The 17,434-nt window shown below is 41.8% G+C and overlaps 1 protein-coding gene across 1 annotated transcript in view; it reads left to right on the forward strand.

Annotated features, from left to right (window-relative positions):
* SMARCC2 (SWI/SNF related, matrix associated, actin dependent regulator of chromatin subfamily c member 2) overlaps positions 1-17,434 on the forward strand; it is a 2,789,858-nt gene that overhangs the window by 1,081,890 nt on the left and 1,690,534 nt on the right. Inside the window, exon 10 of the mRNA XM_044083737.1 lies at positions 5,376-5,491. Coding sequence (XP_043939672.1) covers positions 5,376-5,491 — 116 coding nt within the window. The remainder of the gene's footprint in view (positions 1-5,375; positions 5,492-17,434) is intronic.

A 17,434-nucleotide genomic window follows, 5' to 3' on the forward strand; every position in this document is an offset into this window, starting at 1 on the left:
GCATCAGCTGGTTTCTTTCCTGTAGTACCTCTTGCACATCTTTGAAAGGCTAGGAATTACTGTCAGTTTGGCAAAGTCGAAGCTGTCTCCGGTACAAAGTGTAGAGTTCATTGGGACTCATCTCAACACAGTCCCCGAGGTTGCAGCATTGCCTCTCTACAGAGTGGACTTGATCAGGCAGCAGGTCAGTGTCATCTTGGAGGTTCCATCGCCGCAGGCACACCTCATTCTGAGAACACTCAGGTCCATGTCAGCAGCTATTTTCTTCACTCCTCGAGTGAGATACTACATGCGAGTACTCCAGTGGACACTGGCAGTGCAGTGATCTATTTTGTCTCATGCAACACCCATGCCTATTCCATTGACTCCCTTCTGCAGATGGCACCTGCAGTGGTTGCTTCATTCAGAGGATATCTTTCGAGGCAGGCCGTTTTCTCTTCCCCCAACCACGATGACCACAGATGCTTCCCTGTTAAGGTGGGGTGTCATTTTCAGGCAGAACCGTCCAAGGCACATGGTTCCCCTTGGAGATCAAGTTGCACATAAATGTCTTAGAGATGAGAGCAGTCTTCCTCTCATTGCAAGCCTTTGAGGATTGCCTTCCTCTGGGTACGGTGATGATTCTTACAGGCAACATGTCGGTGGTCTGGTATATAAGCAAACAAGGGGGAACACAGTCATACCCATTGTGCAGAGAGTCCATGAGAGTGTGGGAATGGGCGACTTCTTCCAGTTGCTTTCTCCTTGCAATGCACATTCCCTGGCAGTCCAGAATCTTGGCAAACAAGCTCAGCAGATCTGTCCTGAGTCCACACGAGTGGTCCTTCAATCCATCAGTGGCATCTCAGATTTTCACCCTTTGGGGGAGGCAACCTTGCTATGACCTTTTTACATCCCCGCCGGCCAACAAATGCAGCAGGTATTTTGCCATGATTCCCCCCAGACGGGCATTCTTCTTCACAATTGGCCCCTGGGTCTCCTCTATGCTTACCCTCCCCTTCCTTTGATCACCAAAGTACTTCAGAAAGCCTTCAGACTGAGGAGTTCCGTGATCCTCATTACTCCCTTCTGTCCTCGTCAGGTGTTGTTCCCCTTCCTCATGCCTCATCTCAGGTATCCTTCCTGGATACTGGATCCCGTTCTGGATCTCATCTTTCACCCATTAGAATAACCTCACTACACCTCCCAATCTTCGGTCACTTTGACTGACTGCGTGGTTTCTCCACTTCCTGTCATAGTAAAGCAGTCCAGGCTGGCTTCTTCCATCAGGAAAATTATTCTGACTTTGCAGAAGTCTACTGCAGTAAGTGGAAATGTTTTATATTTTAGGCAACAGAGCAAAATCTGGACCTTTTCTCAGCTCCCATACCAGGTATCCTTCTGTTCTTAACATCCCTGTTTCGGGGGGGGGGGGGGGGCATCTTTTTGACTATCAAGCTGTAGTTGGCGTCCATTTCTAATTTTCCTACCAATATTAGACCTACCTTTTCCTCTAGGTTATGTAAGATCTTCATGAAGGGCATCTGTCTTTTGAGGGCTCCAATCAAAAATCTTGCCCCTCTTTGGGATTTGGCATTGATGCTGCAATCTCTCACCCAAAGTCCCTTTGAGCCTGCTCATTCTTGTGATCTCAAATATCTTTCATGGAAGACTGCCTTTCTGGTAGCTATTACTTCAGCCAAGAGGGTTTCTGAATTGCAAGCCTTATCTTCTAAATCACCTTATATTGATTTTCATAAGGACAGGGTGACTTTATGAACTAATCCCTCCTTTATGCCTAAAGTAGCTACTGAAAGAAATTTCAACCAGGATATACAATTGCCTGTTTTCTTTCCTAATCTCTCTAATAAGGGTGAATATCTCCTCCATACTTTGGATGTACATCGTCAGCTGAGATTTTATTTATATCAGACTAAATCTTTCAGAAAATCTGACCAGTTATTTGTGGCTTTTTCCTTGAACAGACATTGCCAAGTAGTTTCTAAATTAATGATTTCTAGTCGTATTTCTCTAGTTTACTCTGTGAGGAGGATGGAGCTGCTGTGCCCTCCTAAGGCGCATTCTCTTATGTCAGTGGCTATGGCTACTTCTTTGCCCTTCGCTGCCAGGATATCCCTGGATGAGATTTGTGCTGCAACCACTTGGTCCAATCCTCACACTTTTGTGGCTCATTATAAACTGAACATGATCTCTAGAGGCTCAGCGTCTTTTGGTTCTACAGTGCTCAGGCACATCCTTATTAGGGCCGCACAGGGTTCTTTGTAGCTAGGGATTCTGACCCAGACGTGATATATAATGAAATGGCTAACATCAGATCAATAGTTATGCACTTAACATAACTTGGTATCTGTGTTATCCTCTGTCATTATTCATCACTTCCCACCCCCTTTCTCCTTCCTTTTCCTGGTGGTTCTGGAAAGGCTGGGGTTTCAGGCCCTTGAGCTACCAGCTCTCGCAGTTCTAATGCTGCTGTTGTCTATGTCTAGTTGGATAGTCAGGTGCCTTAGTGTTTCCCTTCCTTGGTCAGCAAACATGATCTGAGGATTAGAAAGTAGAAAGGGATTATAGGAGTTGGGAGGTGCTCGAGCCTTGAATCTGCTCTGTAAAGTTCCAGATCGGATCCGACATCTGATCTAAGACCCAGATGCAATGAATAATGAAATAGGATAAAGCAGATACCAAGTTATGATAAGTACATAATTATTGTTTCTTCACTTCCCTTGATACTAAGAGAGTCCAGGCTGGCTTCCCATATTAAAGAAAATTATTCTGGCCTCTCAGAAACTGCCAGCTCAAAAACTCTACAACAGTAAGTTAAAACGTTTTTTTCTTTTGGACTGCTAAAAGAAATCTTGACCCGTTCTCTGCTACAGTTTTGGATATTCTTCTGTTTTTATCATCTCTTAATCAAGAAGGTGCCATTTTCTCCACCATAAACATGCAGTTGGCTGCCATTTCCAATTTTCATGTTAGTAGGGAGCCTACCTTTTCCTCAAGACTGTGCAAGACCTTCATGAAAGATGTTTTTCTCCTCAGGCCCCCTGTCAAAGATCCTTCTCCCTCTTGGGATTTGATTATGATGTTGTAGTCTGCCACTCAAATCCCATTCGTGCCTGCTCACTCCTGTAATATTAAGTTCCTGTCCTGGAAGACAGCCTTTCTTGTGGCCATAACTTTGGCTAAGAAGTTCTTGGAATTACAGACTTTGTCATCCAAGCTGCTGTGTATCATTTTTCACAGAGACAAGGTGGCCTTGAGAACTAATCCTTCCTTCATGCCCAAGGTAAACACTGAAAATAATATCAACCAGTTTATTTAGTCACCTGTCTTTTTTCTGAATCATTCCAACAAAGGTTTATACCTCCTCCGTACACTGGATGTACAAAGGCAGTTAAGATTTTACTTGCACAGGCCTAAACCTTTCAGGAAATCTGGATCAATTGTTTGCAGCCTTCTCTCTGAACAGATGTGGTCAGTCAGTGTCTAAGGTAACAATTTCCAAATGGATTTCAAACTGTATTTCCACCATTTATTCTCTCAGGAGCTTAGAGTTACCTCGTCTGCCTAGGGCTCACTCTCTAAGGTCGGTTGCTACCTTGTCAGCCTTCTCTGCGAGGGTGTCTGTAGATGACATTTGTGCTGCGGCCACTTGGTCCACTCCTCACACTTTTGTTTTTTGCTGCAAATTGGATATTGTTTCCAGAAACAGAGCATCTTTTGGTTCCACAGTGCTCAGGCACATCCTTCCGTAGGGCTGCTCAGAATACTATTGTAGCTGGGTATTTTGACCCAGTCATGAAGAATAATGAAACAGATAACATCAGATCAGCAGTTATGTACTTGTCATAACTTGGCACCTGTGTTATTCTATTCCATGATTCCTCACTTCCCACTCACCTTCCCCCATCTGTGCTCGGCAGGGGATCCAAGGAAGTTGGGGACTTTTGGCTCCTGGGCTGCATTTCCCTTCTTTAAAGTTTCAGATTTATATTTTCCAGGGTACCTACAGCAAACTCGATCTGAGGGTTAGAGTGCAGAAGAAGGGGGACTATGGGCGATTGAGGAGCTTGAGCCTTGAATCTATGTCTTGTGTAGTGCCAGATCGTATCCAAGACCCATTCATGAGGCATAATGAAATAGGATAACACAGATGCCAAGTTATGGTAAGTACATAAGTACTATGTGTGTTTGTACTTAAAATATATGTGCACATGCACAGACAGATATATTTATTTATCCTTGTCCTTGAGATCTGGATCATGGCTGAAGGGTGTCTTTGAACGTCCAGTTCACCTACTTGATAAAAATAAATTAATAAATAAAATAAGTGAGTAAGTAAGAAAGAAGAGAAACAAAAATTCTTTCAAGATAGTCCCCCACCTTTTTCCCACATTGCAGGATGACCATATCAGTTCAGAGCACCTGACTGGATGGGTTTTTACTGGCCAAAGCATCAGGCTAGGTAGCTTGGAGTATCAAGATACCCCTTCTTTTCCCACCACTGCCATTCACCTGTGTGGTGTTTTCCTTGTTGTCAAAGTGCAAAACTTAATGGTGAGGACTGCTGTAGAATTCAGAATCTTAAGATCCCACCATTTCCACACTGATGCACATAGGGATTACTTTTAGAATTGAAAGAGCTAGAATCAGCTTGTGCCAAAATTTGAAAAACTTCAGTAGCTCTGCTATTATCAGGGGAGAAGCTTTGCCTGTGCTTCTCTTGTGAGAAAATTGTCATAATTACACTAATCTTGGCAGAAGGAAGTATTAAACTTGCAGTATATTTCCTGTGTCGAATGCAGTTTCTCTTGAAGAGATGTAATGAGGTGAAATATGAACTACCAGATGGAAAGAACAGCAAAGTTGTTGTGTTGACTGCAGCTTTTTGCTCCTGTTGTCAACATAGCTGTATTGGAAGTTTGCAGTTGGGCTGACACTTAGAGGTACACAAGTTTTGATCTGAATGACTGATGGTTGTGTAGTGCAGCATCACAAAGTGACAGATTTGTAGTGTGCGGGAAGCAAAGGATTGCTGCTTAATACATTGCCAGAGAAAGAGGTTTGTTAGTATGGAAAAAGACTGCACGATGTACTAGTACAGTGTAATAGTTGTATGGTAATGTACTGTGTAATAGTTGTATGGTAATGCACCAGAACTAAATGGCAGCCTTGACTACTACCATCAGATAGCACTTGTGTTGCTAGCACTGAATTTTGTTTGCACTGTGTCTGGATTAGGCTGCTTTTCATTTCTGCCTTTATTTTAAAACATTTTCAATAGACTTTCACTTTATGATAAATCATTTGAACATAATCATAATTTTTGAGTTTGTTGTCATGTTTTGGCACCATTGACTTTTCCTTAATTTTAAAAGGTAAGCAGTCCTGATTCAGATCGGAAGGACAAGAAAGCTACCAACTTTAAGAAGCGAAAACGCTCTCCTTCACCATCTACTACTCCAGACTCCAAAAAGAAGAATGCCAAGAAAGGGTAGAACATTCATTATCTTTTTCTGCATTTCCTGTTTACTTGCTTTACAAGTGAAGAGTGTACTTTCATTTTTTTATCCTGACATTATATATTATAAATGTGTCTTTCTTTAATGTAGAACTGCTTTCTTGTGCTTGGACTCGGGTTTGGAGCAAGATTAGAAATGTTGAAGGTTAGTCTTTAAGCCTGTAAGCTTTTGCATTTTTTTAAATAAGATGAAGTTATTGTGGAGCCTAGATTGGAGTAAAAGCTGTAGTGGTACTTTGAACCCAAGTGGGCATGAAGCAGTAGTTCTGTTAAAGCACATAAGGGTGATAATAGCACTATATGATAGCGGCATCTAATACTATCACATGAGCAGTTGGATCCATGGAACTTGAGTAAAAGCCTGTGCAGAGTAGCTCTAACTGTACTTAAGCCCAACTCCTGACTACTTCTGTTTGTAAACAATATCTTGTGAGTCGCTTATTCCTTGTTTAGAAATAGTTGAAGATTTCTTTTGCATTGAGTAGATCCCTACAGCAAGATAGAGCAAGTTGGTTCTTGAGGGATTAGGGCAAAAATATGAGAAACTCTCAACAGTAGATGGAATAATCACAGTATAGGGGTTCATCATATATATCAGTGCTGCAATATACCTCCTTATTAGTGGGAATTAGCCACAGGCAGATATCCAGTTTTATTGCTTGACTTTTGTAGCTTTTGATGTCTTTAGAGTAAAGTTGATGTCTCCCACACCAGGAATATCGATCTGCCAGACCAGCCCTGCACTATTTTCATTTCCTTTTTGCTGCAAGAAGCTGTCACTATCGTAGGTTCATAGGTATATACTAGGCTAATGACCACTAAGGCCCTTATAAGCCTAGCCATGCAACCCAAGTGTGACCCACAAATTTGGTTTATATAAGGGGTGATTTACTGACTGCCTCTGTCCATCAGAAATATAGGTGCCAGACCAGGGATAGATTTCTGACTTACCATCCATTGGTCCATGTTGCGCACAGATATGGTTAGGGAGAAATTCTACTTCACATAGCTGAGGAACCTGTATTAGAGAATGGGAATTCTCTGAGAAACCGGTCTGTCTCTCCAACATGTTCTATTTATGTCGCAAAATTTAGTAATTTGTCGTAGTAGTTCTGATACTCTTTGTTTGGCAGATGTGCAAAATGTGCATCAAAACATGGTCCAGGGATCCCTTGTACACCAGTCAAAGCTCACCTCTCAGAAGTTTATATGATACTACCTAAAGAGAAAGGGCTTTGAAGAGATCAGTGTAGGGCATTGTATTTACTCTCTGTATTCTTTTTGTAAGGAACCTTTGTGGACATTCCAGTTGCTGCTTGTGTCTGGTCAGTTACATACCAAAGAGGACATTATACTCTGTGATGGGTCTGATGAGGGACGATTTCAGTGGTATGATTACCTCCCTGGCCCTAGATACCATGCATATACTTATAAGTTGAGTAACATAGAAGGATTTTCTTACTATCTTGGACAAATGTTGGTAAAGGCTAGGTTACTATCTACATGAGTTCCTGGGTTCCTGACTAGTGAATCGATTTTTTTTGTGTGGTTTATTGATGATTTAGTTACTCAGGGTGGCTGGCTTCCCAAAAGGTAATATAATGCACTTCTTGAGCTTTAAGTCATGACTTTGGCACTAAGCATTTGTTTGTCTGTGCTGGATCTTCCTGAATGGTGTTCTTGTTTTGGGGGATTTAAATGACTGCTCTCAGTTTGCAGTCATCAGGCTACCTTTGACATTGGCTTTCACCTCCAAAAAGTAAATGCAAAGAGGACCAGGCCCAGCACAGAACCCAAATGAACTCCACTGTTGACCATCCTCTCTGTAGAGATGGCGTCACTGATCCTAACCTCTAGTGTTCCCATCCATGGGCCAGCTAGCTCTCCAGTGTGTCATTAAGAGGTTTGTTGACGATGCCTGAGTGCGATATTGTATCAGATGTTTTCACCTAGGTAAGCAGTATGCACCACTTTCCCCTCATCCATTATCTTAGTGACCTTTTGAAAGAAATTCACCAGGTTAGGTAACCATGACTTCCTTTGACAAAGCCAGACTGAGATGGAGCTAGTGTCTAGAGGTCTCCTATATCCTTTTTGAGAATTTCCATGATAATTCTTTCCATGGCTTTGTAAATAAGACTACTCAGACTAATGGGGTCTGTAGTTTCCAGGATCTGTTGAAAGTCCTGCCTTATGAAGGGGATGAACGTTGTAGGCCTTCATTCTTGTGGGACAAAGCCTGTTTTAAGACTGTAATCAAATAGTGACTCCAGGGTCCTGATAAGTCATATTTTAGATTCATAGATTCATAGATTCATAGATTAGTACTAAGCTAACTGCTCTTGTGAGCCTTTTTAAGCCTAGCCAATTATCCCTTGTGAGACTCAAACCCTGCACCTTGTGTTTGTAAGGCAAACACCTTAACCATTAGGCCACCCTCCCAACCTGTTCTAGCGGCATCTCAGGATGTTATCAGGGCCCATTGAGGGTGTGTTATTGGATTTAGTAGCCAATGAATGCTCTCTAGTTGCAGTTGGAGAGGTTATGTTTGAGGGTATTTCTTGGGGGATGATGAGGTGAGACTTCACTGCATGCCTTTTCACAACATTATAAGCTGGATGTGATTTCTAGGTCCATGTCTTCCCCATGTGGTGGTACTCTGCCATATTGCCAACCAAGATGTGTAGCTGGAGACTCCATCCAGCAGTTTGAAGTGGATGGACTGGGAAATGTAATAATGATAGTTGTGTACTTAACCATAAGTTTGAATACTTGCTATTCTTTTCTATCCATTTCAGCAAAACCCATCATTCTTCTTCTTTCGTACTGTCACCTTACTTCTACTGACGTTATAGACCTTCCCAAGGCTATTACATGCTTAGGTGTATTTTGCATGCCAGAGGAGATAGGAGAGTATAGGTGTTCATGGCAGACTTAGTCTGGAGTGCTAGAGTTGGAGTGGTGCATTGTGGGATTCAGTGAAGGAGCACGATATTTGGAAAGAAGTCTGAATGATAGTTCAGAGGTACCTGCAGCAAACCTGTCCAGCTGTTTGAAGAAGACAGACATTGGCAAGGTTCAGTGTTAATTTAAATTCCTAACTGTTGTTTGCTTGCTGAGCAGTGGTGGAAGTTTTTTGTAAGCCTTGAATGCTGAGGGATGGGTAGTAGCAGAAGTTTAAGAGGCTTACATTGTTACTACTTATGGTGACATGAAATGTCTTCTGATTTGTGGAGCAGTTGAATGAAGTCGTGCTGCTTATGAATTCTGAACATCTGCCTCATCTTATTGCCATCAGGTGTGCCAAAATGGCATTTAATGGATGGAAGGGTTGCTTATTGGGTCTCCTAGCATATTGCTTATAGAGGTGGTAACACAGTGGGAGAGAGGTGAGCTACTTCATCAGAGAGTGGGTCACAGAAACAGATCCAGATAGTGGAGAATCCTGTACTTTTGACCTTCAGTTCTGAGATATGCAGTGAAATATCTGAATCCATTTAGTGTTTTACTAAAGAATCTAAACACCACTATATAGTAAAATTTAGTCTCTGCTAGTTGTTCCCTGTTTATGAGCTTGTGCATGAACTCAACCCTCAGAGAAGGAAGACTTTTTTTTATATAATATGTTCTTTTTTTCAAATTTTAGAACTGATGTCTTTCTCATCCGTTCCTCAGCTGATGGGTCTTGGATCTGTCCTTAGCCACTTTATATACTTTAGGCTCTGTAGCTTGAGCTCTTCCCCTCGCTACTCCAGGGATACCTCATAACTTGTTTGCTGCTTTAGCAATAAGACATGGCCACTGTTAACTCGAGTGATTTGTTTTGCAAGAGAATTGTTTTGGGATAAGTGCAATTTTTATCTCCATATTTCTCTACATTTTCTTCCTTTAAGTTAATGCCTGTTCTAATCCTCCCTTATATAGATTACACAAAAAGTTAATTTCTCAGAGTTTTCTCACTAGTTTTGGTGCTTGGCCGTCAAGCTGTTGTCCTTTCTTTCTCTATCTTTATAGTACATCTTACAGTACCATTGCTGCTATTTATTTATTTTTTATTACCTTCTTTCTTCACTATATTTAGGTGGTATTAGTACAATTGTTAGTAAGTTCTTGTGCTTTCCTTGATGTCAGAAAAACCTACTGGTTTTAAAAATGCTCCGCTTGTGGATATAAAATTCCAAATTCTGATAGCCACTCACTTTGTGTGTAGTGTTCATCTAGGCATCTTGATATTTCTTGTGACATATACTGTAGCTGTAATAACAGAGCCTGGGTTGACAGGAAGAATAAGCTAATTCTGTAAGGTCTGCTGCCATCCATTGGCCTGTAAAAAAATTGTAACATTGATAATCAACAAAAACTAAACAGCATATAGAATAATAACAGTCTAACATGCATGCCCCGAAACGTAAACTCTGATCATGCAGCATAAGAAATAGTGTTGTTTTGAAGGGTGGCAACTCCCCCCAAGCAACTCCCCCCACACTCCTCCATGCCACATGCTACTTATATACAGTAATATTACTAATCAAATAATTACCCAGAAGCTTCCCATTAAAATGAGTATGAAACAGAACCAGTAAGTGAAAGTTCATGGTAGCAATTCATGTAATTTCTCACAATCCCATCTGTAACACAATAGCAGAACATGGTAACAGGACATGATTAGCTAACACGTGTCTTTGTTACTGTGTCCCCTAAACACCTCAGATCATTTTCTACTAGGATCTGTTTTCATTGCATATCTGGCAGTCTCTATTCATTTGACTAGAAAGTGCTGAGAGGAACAAACAGCTCAATCTTCAGGGAGGTTTTCTCTTTTAGTATTTTTTCTTCACTACACTAGCAAGACGTAAGCCGTATCGCTGGAGAGTAGTAACAGTATACATTGCCCACATCAGGATTATATCTGTTTGTTTAATTATGCTGATTAGGGAGAGAGGTGCTTGGATGCTTAAAACAATAAGTTGAAATTCATCACTGTGGACATTGTAATGCTTTTGGAGATCACAGATTGTAGGTGATAGCAGAAGTGGCTGCCTAGTGTTTGGGAGCAGTCTGTGGATGAAAGCAGAGAGCATGTAGGGATTGAGGTAAAGTGATCATTGTTGTGACTTGCTACGGACAGTGGATATGTGGTTGAAGATAAAAAGTTGAGTATTCCACAGCAGGAGTTGTTAATTGATGGAGGACTTCATGTGCATGCTCCAAACCTGGCCATGAGAAAGTAGCCAAGACCTATAATAGTAAAGATGCAATCCTACAAGCAGAAATAATTGTTTCTGACAAAACAGTGGTAGAAGAACAGAGTACAAAAAGTTGGGGACAGTAGAGTCATCATCATCATTGTCATCATCCCTCTTTTTCACATTTTCTACATGGGATCAGGGTGTCGTGTTAACTGTCACCATCTCTCTCAATTCAGTGCCACACTTCTGCCTTCATTGACAATCATGCCTGACTGTCGCAGATGATCTGTCTCACATTCCATCCAACTGTTTGCTGGATGCCGTTGTTTCCTGTAACCTTTTTCCTGTCTGTCCCAAATCATCTTCACCAGATTGTGTTCTGCTTTTCTCCACACGTGCCCGATCCACTGTAATCTGTTCTCTTTGATCTTTTCTGCAATTGAAGCTAATTTGGCTTCTGTTCATATATCCTCATTTCTTCATCTGTCCTACAGTGTGCATCCTACCACCTTTCTCAGGCACTTCATTTCCATCACCTCTAGCTTTCTCTTGTACTTTTCAGCTTCTTTGACATACGTCTGTCATATACTACATCTAACACACTATGCCAGTTGGCAGCAGTCCCTCTGATTGTAGCTTTGACCTCTTCATTCAGATTTCCCTTCTTCTCTACCATTCCTCCCAGATACTCGAGTCTGTTAACCTGTTCCATTATCTTCCCTTCTGTCTCAATTATCAGCTTCTTCTGATTTCCCCAATTTGCTGCCATTACCACTGTCTTATCTGTACTTAGTTTCATCCTACGTGCCTTCAGTTTTACATTCCATTTCCCTATCCTTTGCTGAAGTTCTTAGTCAGAGTCTGCCTATAATGCACACCGTCTGTGTGTAGCAACTTTGTTGATCTGTTCCCTCCGACCTGTATGCTGATGTAATCCGTCACCAGAATGATTAACAGTGGCTCAGAACTGAACCCTGATGCTTGCCCACTCCCACTGGGAACCCCTGTGTGAGACCAAACATTGTTTGTACTTGAGTCATTGCATCTTTGTACATAGTCTGTACTAATTCTGCCAATGTTTCTGGGACTTCGAACTACAGCAGTACTGCCCATATTTTTGTTTCTTTGGACTTTGCCATATGCTTTCTCCAAGGTTAGGAATGTCCAATTGGAATCTTTCCTAATCTCTAGCTTTTTCTCATCTTTCTGTCTCACTGCAAATATTGGGTCACTTGTGCTGTATCCTGATCTGAGTCCAAACTGCTCATCTCCCATTTTACTTTCTACTACTCTGCATATCCATTTATTAGTCACCCTCTCCAGAGCTTTCATGCACTGCTTTTTTCTTTTGATGACTTTCTGGACTTCTACATTCCACCACTAGCTCTCTTTATGTACAGTTTTTGCATACCTGGCTTGGCCACATATCTATTGTTATTGTTGTTATTATTATTAAGTAAGTCATCATTTGAACCAGCTTCCATGTCAGAGTTGAACCTCCTCTCCTGTGCAACTCTCTTCATAATAGGTGTTGTCAGCCAGCTATGTTTCTAAAATTCAGGCCTGGAGTGTTGTGGTTCCCTATATGGTGTTTCATAAGGATAAAGCAGTATTGTGCATTTATCAGTCCTTTGTGCCAAAGGTGGGTGCAGATTCCAGCATTAACGAGGCCATCTAACCTTCTGTCTTTTTTCCTCAGTAGTCAAAGTGAAATTCCATTATTTCCTGGATGTGCATAGGCAGCTGCAATTCTATCCCCACTTACTAAGGACATAAGAAAGGACTTGCAACTGTTTTTTCTATTTACTAAAGTTTCAAAAGTAACACCGTCAATGTGGTTATCAAAGTGTATTAAATTTGTGTATGCAAAAGAAAAAAAAAACCCTTTTGAGTAATCTAAAAGCACATTCTCCCTGACCAGTAGCTATCTGCCAGGCTTTCTTCCAAACTACCTCTGTACATATTTGTACAGCTATCACATGGGTTTCTCTTATCATCTTTGTAAAAAACTGCAAGCTGTATGGCATCTTCAGGTCTTGTTTGGCCTTTGGGGCCACCAGTGTAAGAGGTATGCTATCCTGAGGCTACTCAGGTTGGTTGCTGCAATCGCTGTCCTAGCACTAGGGAGGGATTAACCAAACTATGTCATTCTCAAACATGTTATGTATTTACCATAACAATAGAGCTGCATGATTATAATTAATACTCTTCCACTTTCCCCTGTCCTGCCAGTGGGGGGGGGGGGTGTTGCTGGTGATGTAGAATGCATGTGTGTATGATGAGCTGTGTGTGTGCTCAAACCACCTACTCTGATCTGGAGAGAAAGATGGATAGTAGGGGATTAATTTAAATCCTGGGAAAGTTTGCATCAGTGCCGCTAATTTTACAGTTTACGCTAGTTTACAGTATCGCTGCACTGAAATGTAGTGTAATTCTACATTCACACATTTGCTAAGGCCCCAACTACAAGCCAGGTTTGTTTTCTGACCATCTTTTACCTATAGGATACTTCCGTTTTTACTTGTACACTACATTCAGCTGCTCTTTCTAACCCATGTTTCTGTTTTCTCTCACCTTTTTCTTTTTATTTTAGAGTTTGTGTCCAGAGCTTAATGCTTCTGACATCCTCCCACTCCTGTGAGGACTGCCTAAAAGCTGCATGGACAGTCCTAACTGTATCTTTAACTAAGCAAAGTATGTTTCCACCTAACTTATTATTATTTTAACTTGAAATATATGTACCTTGCCGTCACTCACTGCAGTGCATTGCCAGGCTGCTATATGCTCAGAGTGAATTACCTTGCCCAAACCTTTTACTCACGATCTCCCATCCCCTTGGCCTTCTCTGCACTAGCTGTTCGCATTCTTATTTATTTTCCTTGACCCTGAAGACATCTTTTTCTCTTTCCTTATACTCTCCCATTCTGTCTTTCTTTTCTCTCAGGTTCCCCGTCATTTTTTTTTGCTGGAACCTGCACCCCCCTATTTTGTACCCTGCTCATTAATACTTTCTCTTGTCCATAACCACTTTCTATACCCAGCTTGTCTGCCTCCCTTATCCTCCTTTCTCCCCTCTCTGCCTCATCACACTATTCCAATTAATCTACACCACACACATAACTTAACAGAATTGCCTGGTTCCTCTAAATGTGTTTCTTTTTTTCTTTCCCTAACACCAGAGAGCTCCCTTACTACTCCTTCATGCTTACCTTTGTTGATTGTTTTCTGAAGGGCGCTGTGCTCTCTCTCTCAGGTCCTACTCACTCCGTTCACCCTCGCTACACTCAGGCTCACTCTCCTCCTCTACCCCCATTCCCACCAAACCCCATTACAATTTCCTTTATATTATCCACTCCCACAACTTCCTCTCCCATCATCCACTAACAACCAACTTCCTGCCAAGTGTTACATACATCACTTCCTTCCCATAACTAGTACCACCAAACTATAACCCCCATACCCTCCTAGAAAAATGCAACACCTTATTATTACCACCTCACCTTTCCCTTTTCTCTCTGCTCTAACCTCTTATCAGTTATCCCTTCCTTATCCACTATTATGCTTTCCTACCTCCTATAGCTTTGATACTCATTCAACATCTTTCTTCTTTAATATCTCCCCAGCCCTATTCAACCTCTCCACCTCATGTCTATACAAACTGTCTAGACTTAAAAATCCTCCCTCCTACCTACAAATCAAAACTTAAGTTACACAAACTACATTTATGTATTGCTTCACTGTCTCTTCCCACTAATAACTTACTCACATCTGGGGACAGCCATCGCAACCCTGGCCCCTCCCCCTTCCTCTCAGCCCCATACCCCTCTTATCTTCTGCCTCCCCTCCTTCTCCTAACACCCCTCACTATCCCCAGCCTCCTACTCCAAACTCATCCATGTCCAAGCACCTGGCAAAATACTCTCTAAATATTCAAAGCCTAACCAACAAAATCACTGTATTCCATGCCTGGATAGCCCATACAACCCCTCACATCCTTTCCTTATTTGAAATTTGGCTGAAGCCATGTCACCAATAATGAAATTCTCCCACCAGCCTATAATATCTATCGCTCTGATAGATTCCCTAAAAAAAGGGGTGGTGTAGCCATTCTTCACTCCGATAGCCTCAACCTCTCACCATTCCCCACTTCCATCCCTGACTTTCACCTAGCTAAACTCCTCATCCTAAACTGCCACCTAAACCTTCACAAAAAACTAGCTGTTGCCTCCATTAATATCCCTCCTGGGAACAATTTGTCCACATTAGAGAATATCCTATTCTGGTTCTCCCACAATATACCCTATGAAACCCTTATCCTAGAAGATGTCAACCTAGATTGGTCCATAAAAACTCATCTTCTGGCTCCATAATTGACTGGATACTCATCACTTCCCCTCACCACTACCACAACCCAATACGCTACCAGATCAACTTAGTGACCACCTCTCCACCTCGGTCCTTAGATACACTACCCAACACCCCGAACCCCACCTTTACAGAGACTGCCAAAACTCTGTCACTTTAATATAGTCCAATTCAGCTCTATTCTATCTGCCACTGACTGGTCCATCCTTAAACAAATCCCCCTCAATGACGCAGTTAAGAAGTTCAGTAGCATCTTCCTGAATACCCTGAACTCCCTTGTTCCCTCTAGGAAGGTTAGGATAAAATCCAAATATGCTCCTTGGCTCTCCAGAGAAACTAAGTCCCTTATGCTAAAAAGAGATAGAGCTTGGAAAGCTTGGATCAAAACAAAAGAATTACCTCTGCTACATAATTATAGAACTCTTACTAAAAAACGAACCAATAATGACAAAAAGTCCTATTATAACGCTGCTCAATTCGATAAATCCAACCCTCGCAAGTTCTGGTCTACTATTAACAAAATTTTCGCCCCAGGCTGCCCCTAAACTTCCTCCCCTTACCCTAACACATCCCCTCTGGAAACTGCTACTCTTCTAAATAAACACTTCATTGAAACCATTCAAACACTCATACCTTCCAACTGTAACACAACGTCTCTGCCTACCCCTCCCGATCCTTCTAACAAACATCTATTTTCTTTACATCCAGTTCCTACTTCTTACATCAGATCTCTTCTTCAAAAACTCAAACCCTGCTCTCCCTCCACTGACAATCTACTTCCTACCTTCCTCAGACTTGCTGCTGACACCATTGCCTATCCAGTATCTTTACTAATCAATAGATCTATTCAGGAAGCCACTGTCCCTAACCTATGGAAATCCTTTTTCACTGTTCCCCTGCATAAAGGTAGAAACTTTACAGACCCAACTAACTATCTACCCATAGCTATCCTATCTCCCCTCTCTTTAATTCTCAAAAAATGCATCCACTCACAACTACTCAACTACCTCCTCCAACATAACCTTCTCACTCCTACTCAGTATGGTTTCAGCCCCAACCACAGCCCTCTTATCCTTCACACATACCATTGCTGAGGCCTTAGATGATGATAAACTAATATCTTGTCTTTTTCTTGACCTTTCCAAAGCCTTTAATACAGTCTGTCATCCCCTAACTAAACTCGCAAATCTCAGTCTGTCTTCTTCCTCCCTTGCCTGGTTCTCTAGTTACTTATCCTGCAGGCAACAATCTGTCAAATAGCTTTCCTCCTCTTCACCATTCATACCCGTCCCTACCGGGGTACCACAAGGTTCCATTCTGGGTCCCCTCCTGTTTAATATCTTTACCAACGATCTCTACACATCCTGTAAACAATCCTCCCTCATCCAATATGCTGACGACTCAACTCTCATCTCTATCTCAAACAATATCTCTGAACTCCACACCCTTACTCAACAAACCTTCCTATCCACAGAACAGTAGATGTTATGTAGCCCAGTCTTGCCTACATTCTATGTCGGCTCCAACTCAGCCAAAACTTTTCTAGCTCGAAGTCTTTCTATTGGCTGGGTTAAGATGGTATCCCATGCTGCACTGCTCTATATTCCCAGATCTCATTTGCCGCTCGTGTAGCTCGGACGTGGTCTCGCTCTTGGCTGTGGCTAAGTACCCTTTTTTCTTCATTGTTAGAGAACTGGTTTAAAACAAAAAGCTATTGTGTGTTCTTTTCTTGTATGGTGAAAAAGTTTTGTGTTTGATTGTTTTTTTCTGTGGTATCCCACTAGCTGTTTCCAATGGGCTAGGCCCGTTTCAGTTAGAGGACCTAGTCTGTCCCTTGCTTCCTTGTGTTATATTTTTACAGGTCTAAAACCGTTTAAATTAGAGGATGTTAAGTTGTCTATCTCGCCTTCATTCTTGCTGGATGGGTTCAGAGCCGAACCTCGGCTCCAACTCGGCCACTACTAAAGCTCGAGAGCTAGTCCCACCGGCTTGAGGCTCCCCTATATCCCACAATGCTAGGCGGTAACTACTCAGATCTCGTTTGCCGCTTAGCTGACGAGGTGCTTTGTTCCAACCGGCTCTGCAGGTTAGTGAATTTTCTTAGACTTTTAGTCAACTTAGACCCCTTTAAATTTGTTTTTCTAGTATCCCTTACTTAGTTCGATTCCAGTCCCTTTCTTTCGAATCTTTCCCTTTAATCCTTAATTTTTTCCTCAAAATCCCCCTTAGGCCTTAGGCCCCTTTCCCACCCCTCCTAGTATTTGGAGTGAGTGTTTGTGTGGAAACTTTTTCCTTGGTTAAACTGGTGTGTTTGTGTGAGTGATTCCTGTCTTTAGAACCATGTCTAAAGAATCTAAGGTCT

Source organism: Protopterus annectens, chromosome 9.part0 (assembly GCF_019279795.1).
Source record: "Protopterus annectens isolate FY-2018-M chromosome 9.part0, PAN1.0, whole genome shotgun sequence".
In the NCBI taxonomy this organism is placed as follows: domain Eukaryota; kingdom Metazoa; phylum Chordata; order Ceratodontiformes; family Protopteridae; genus Protopterus; species Protopterus annectens.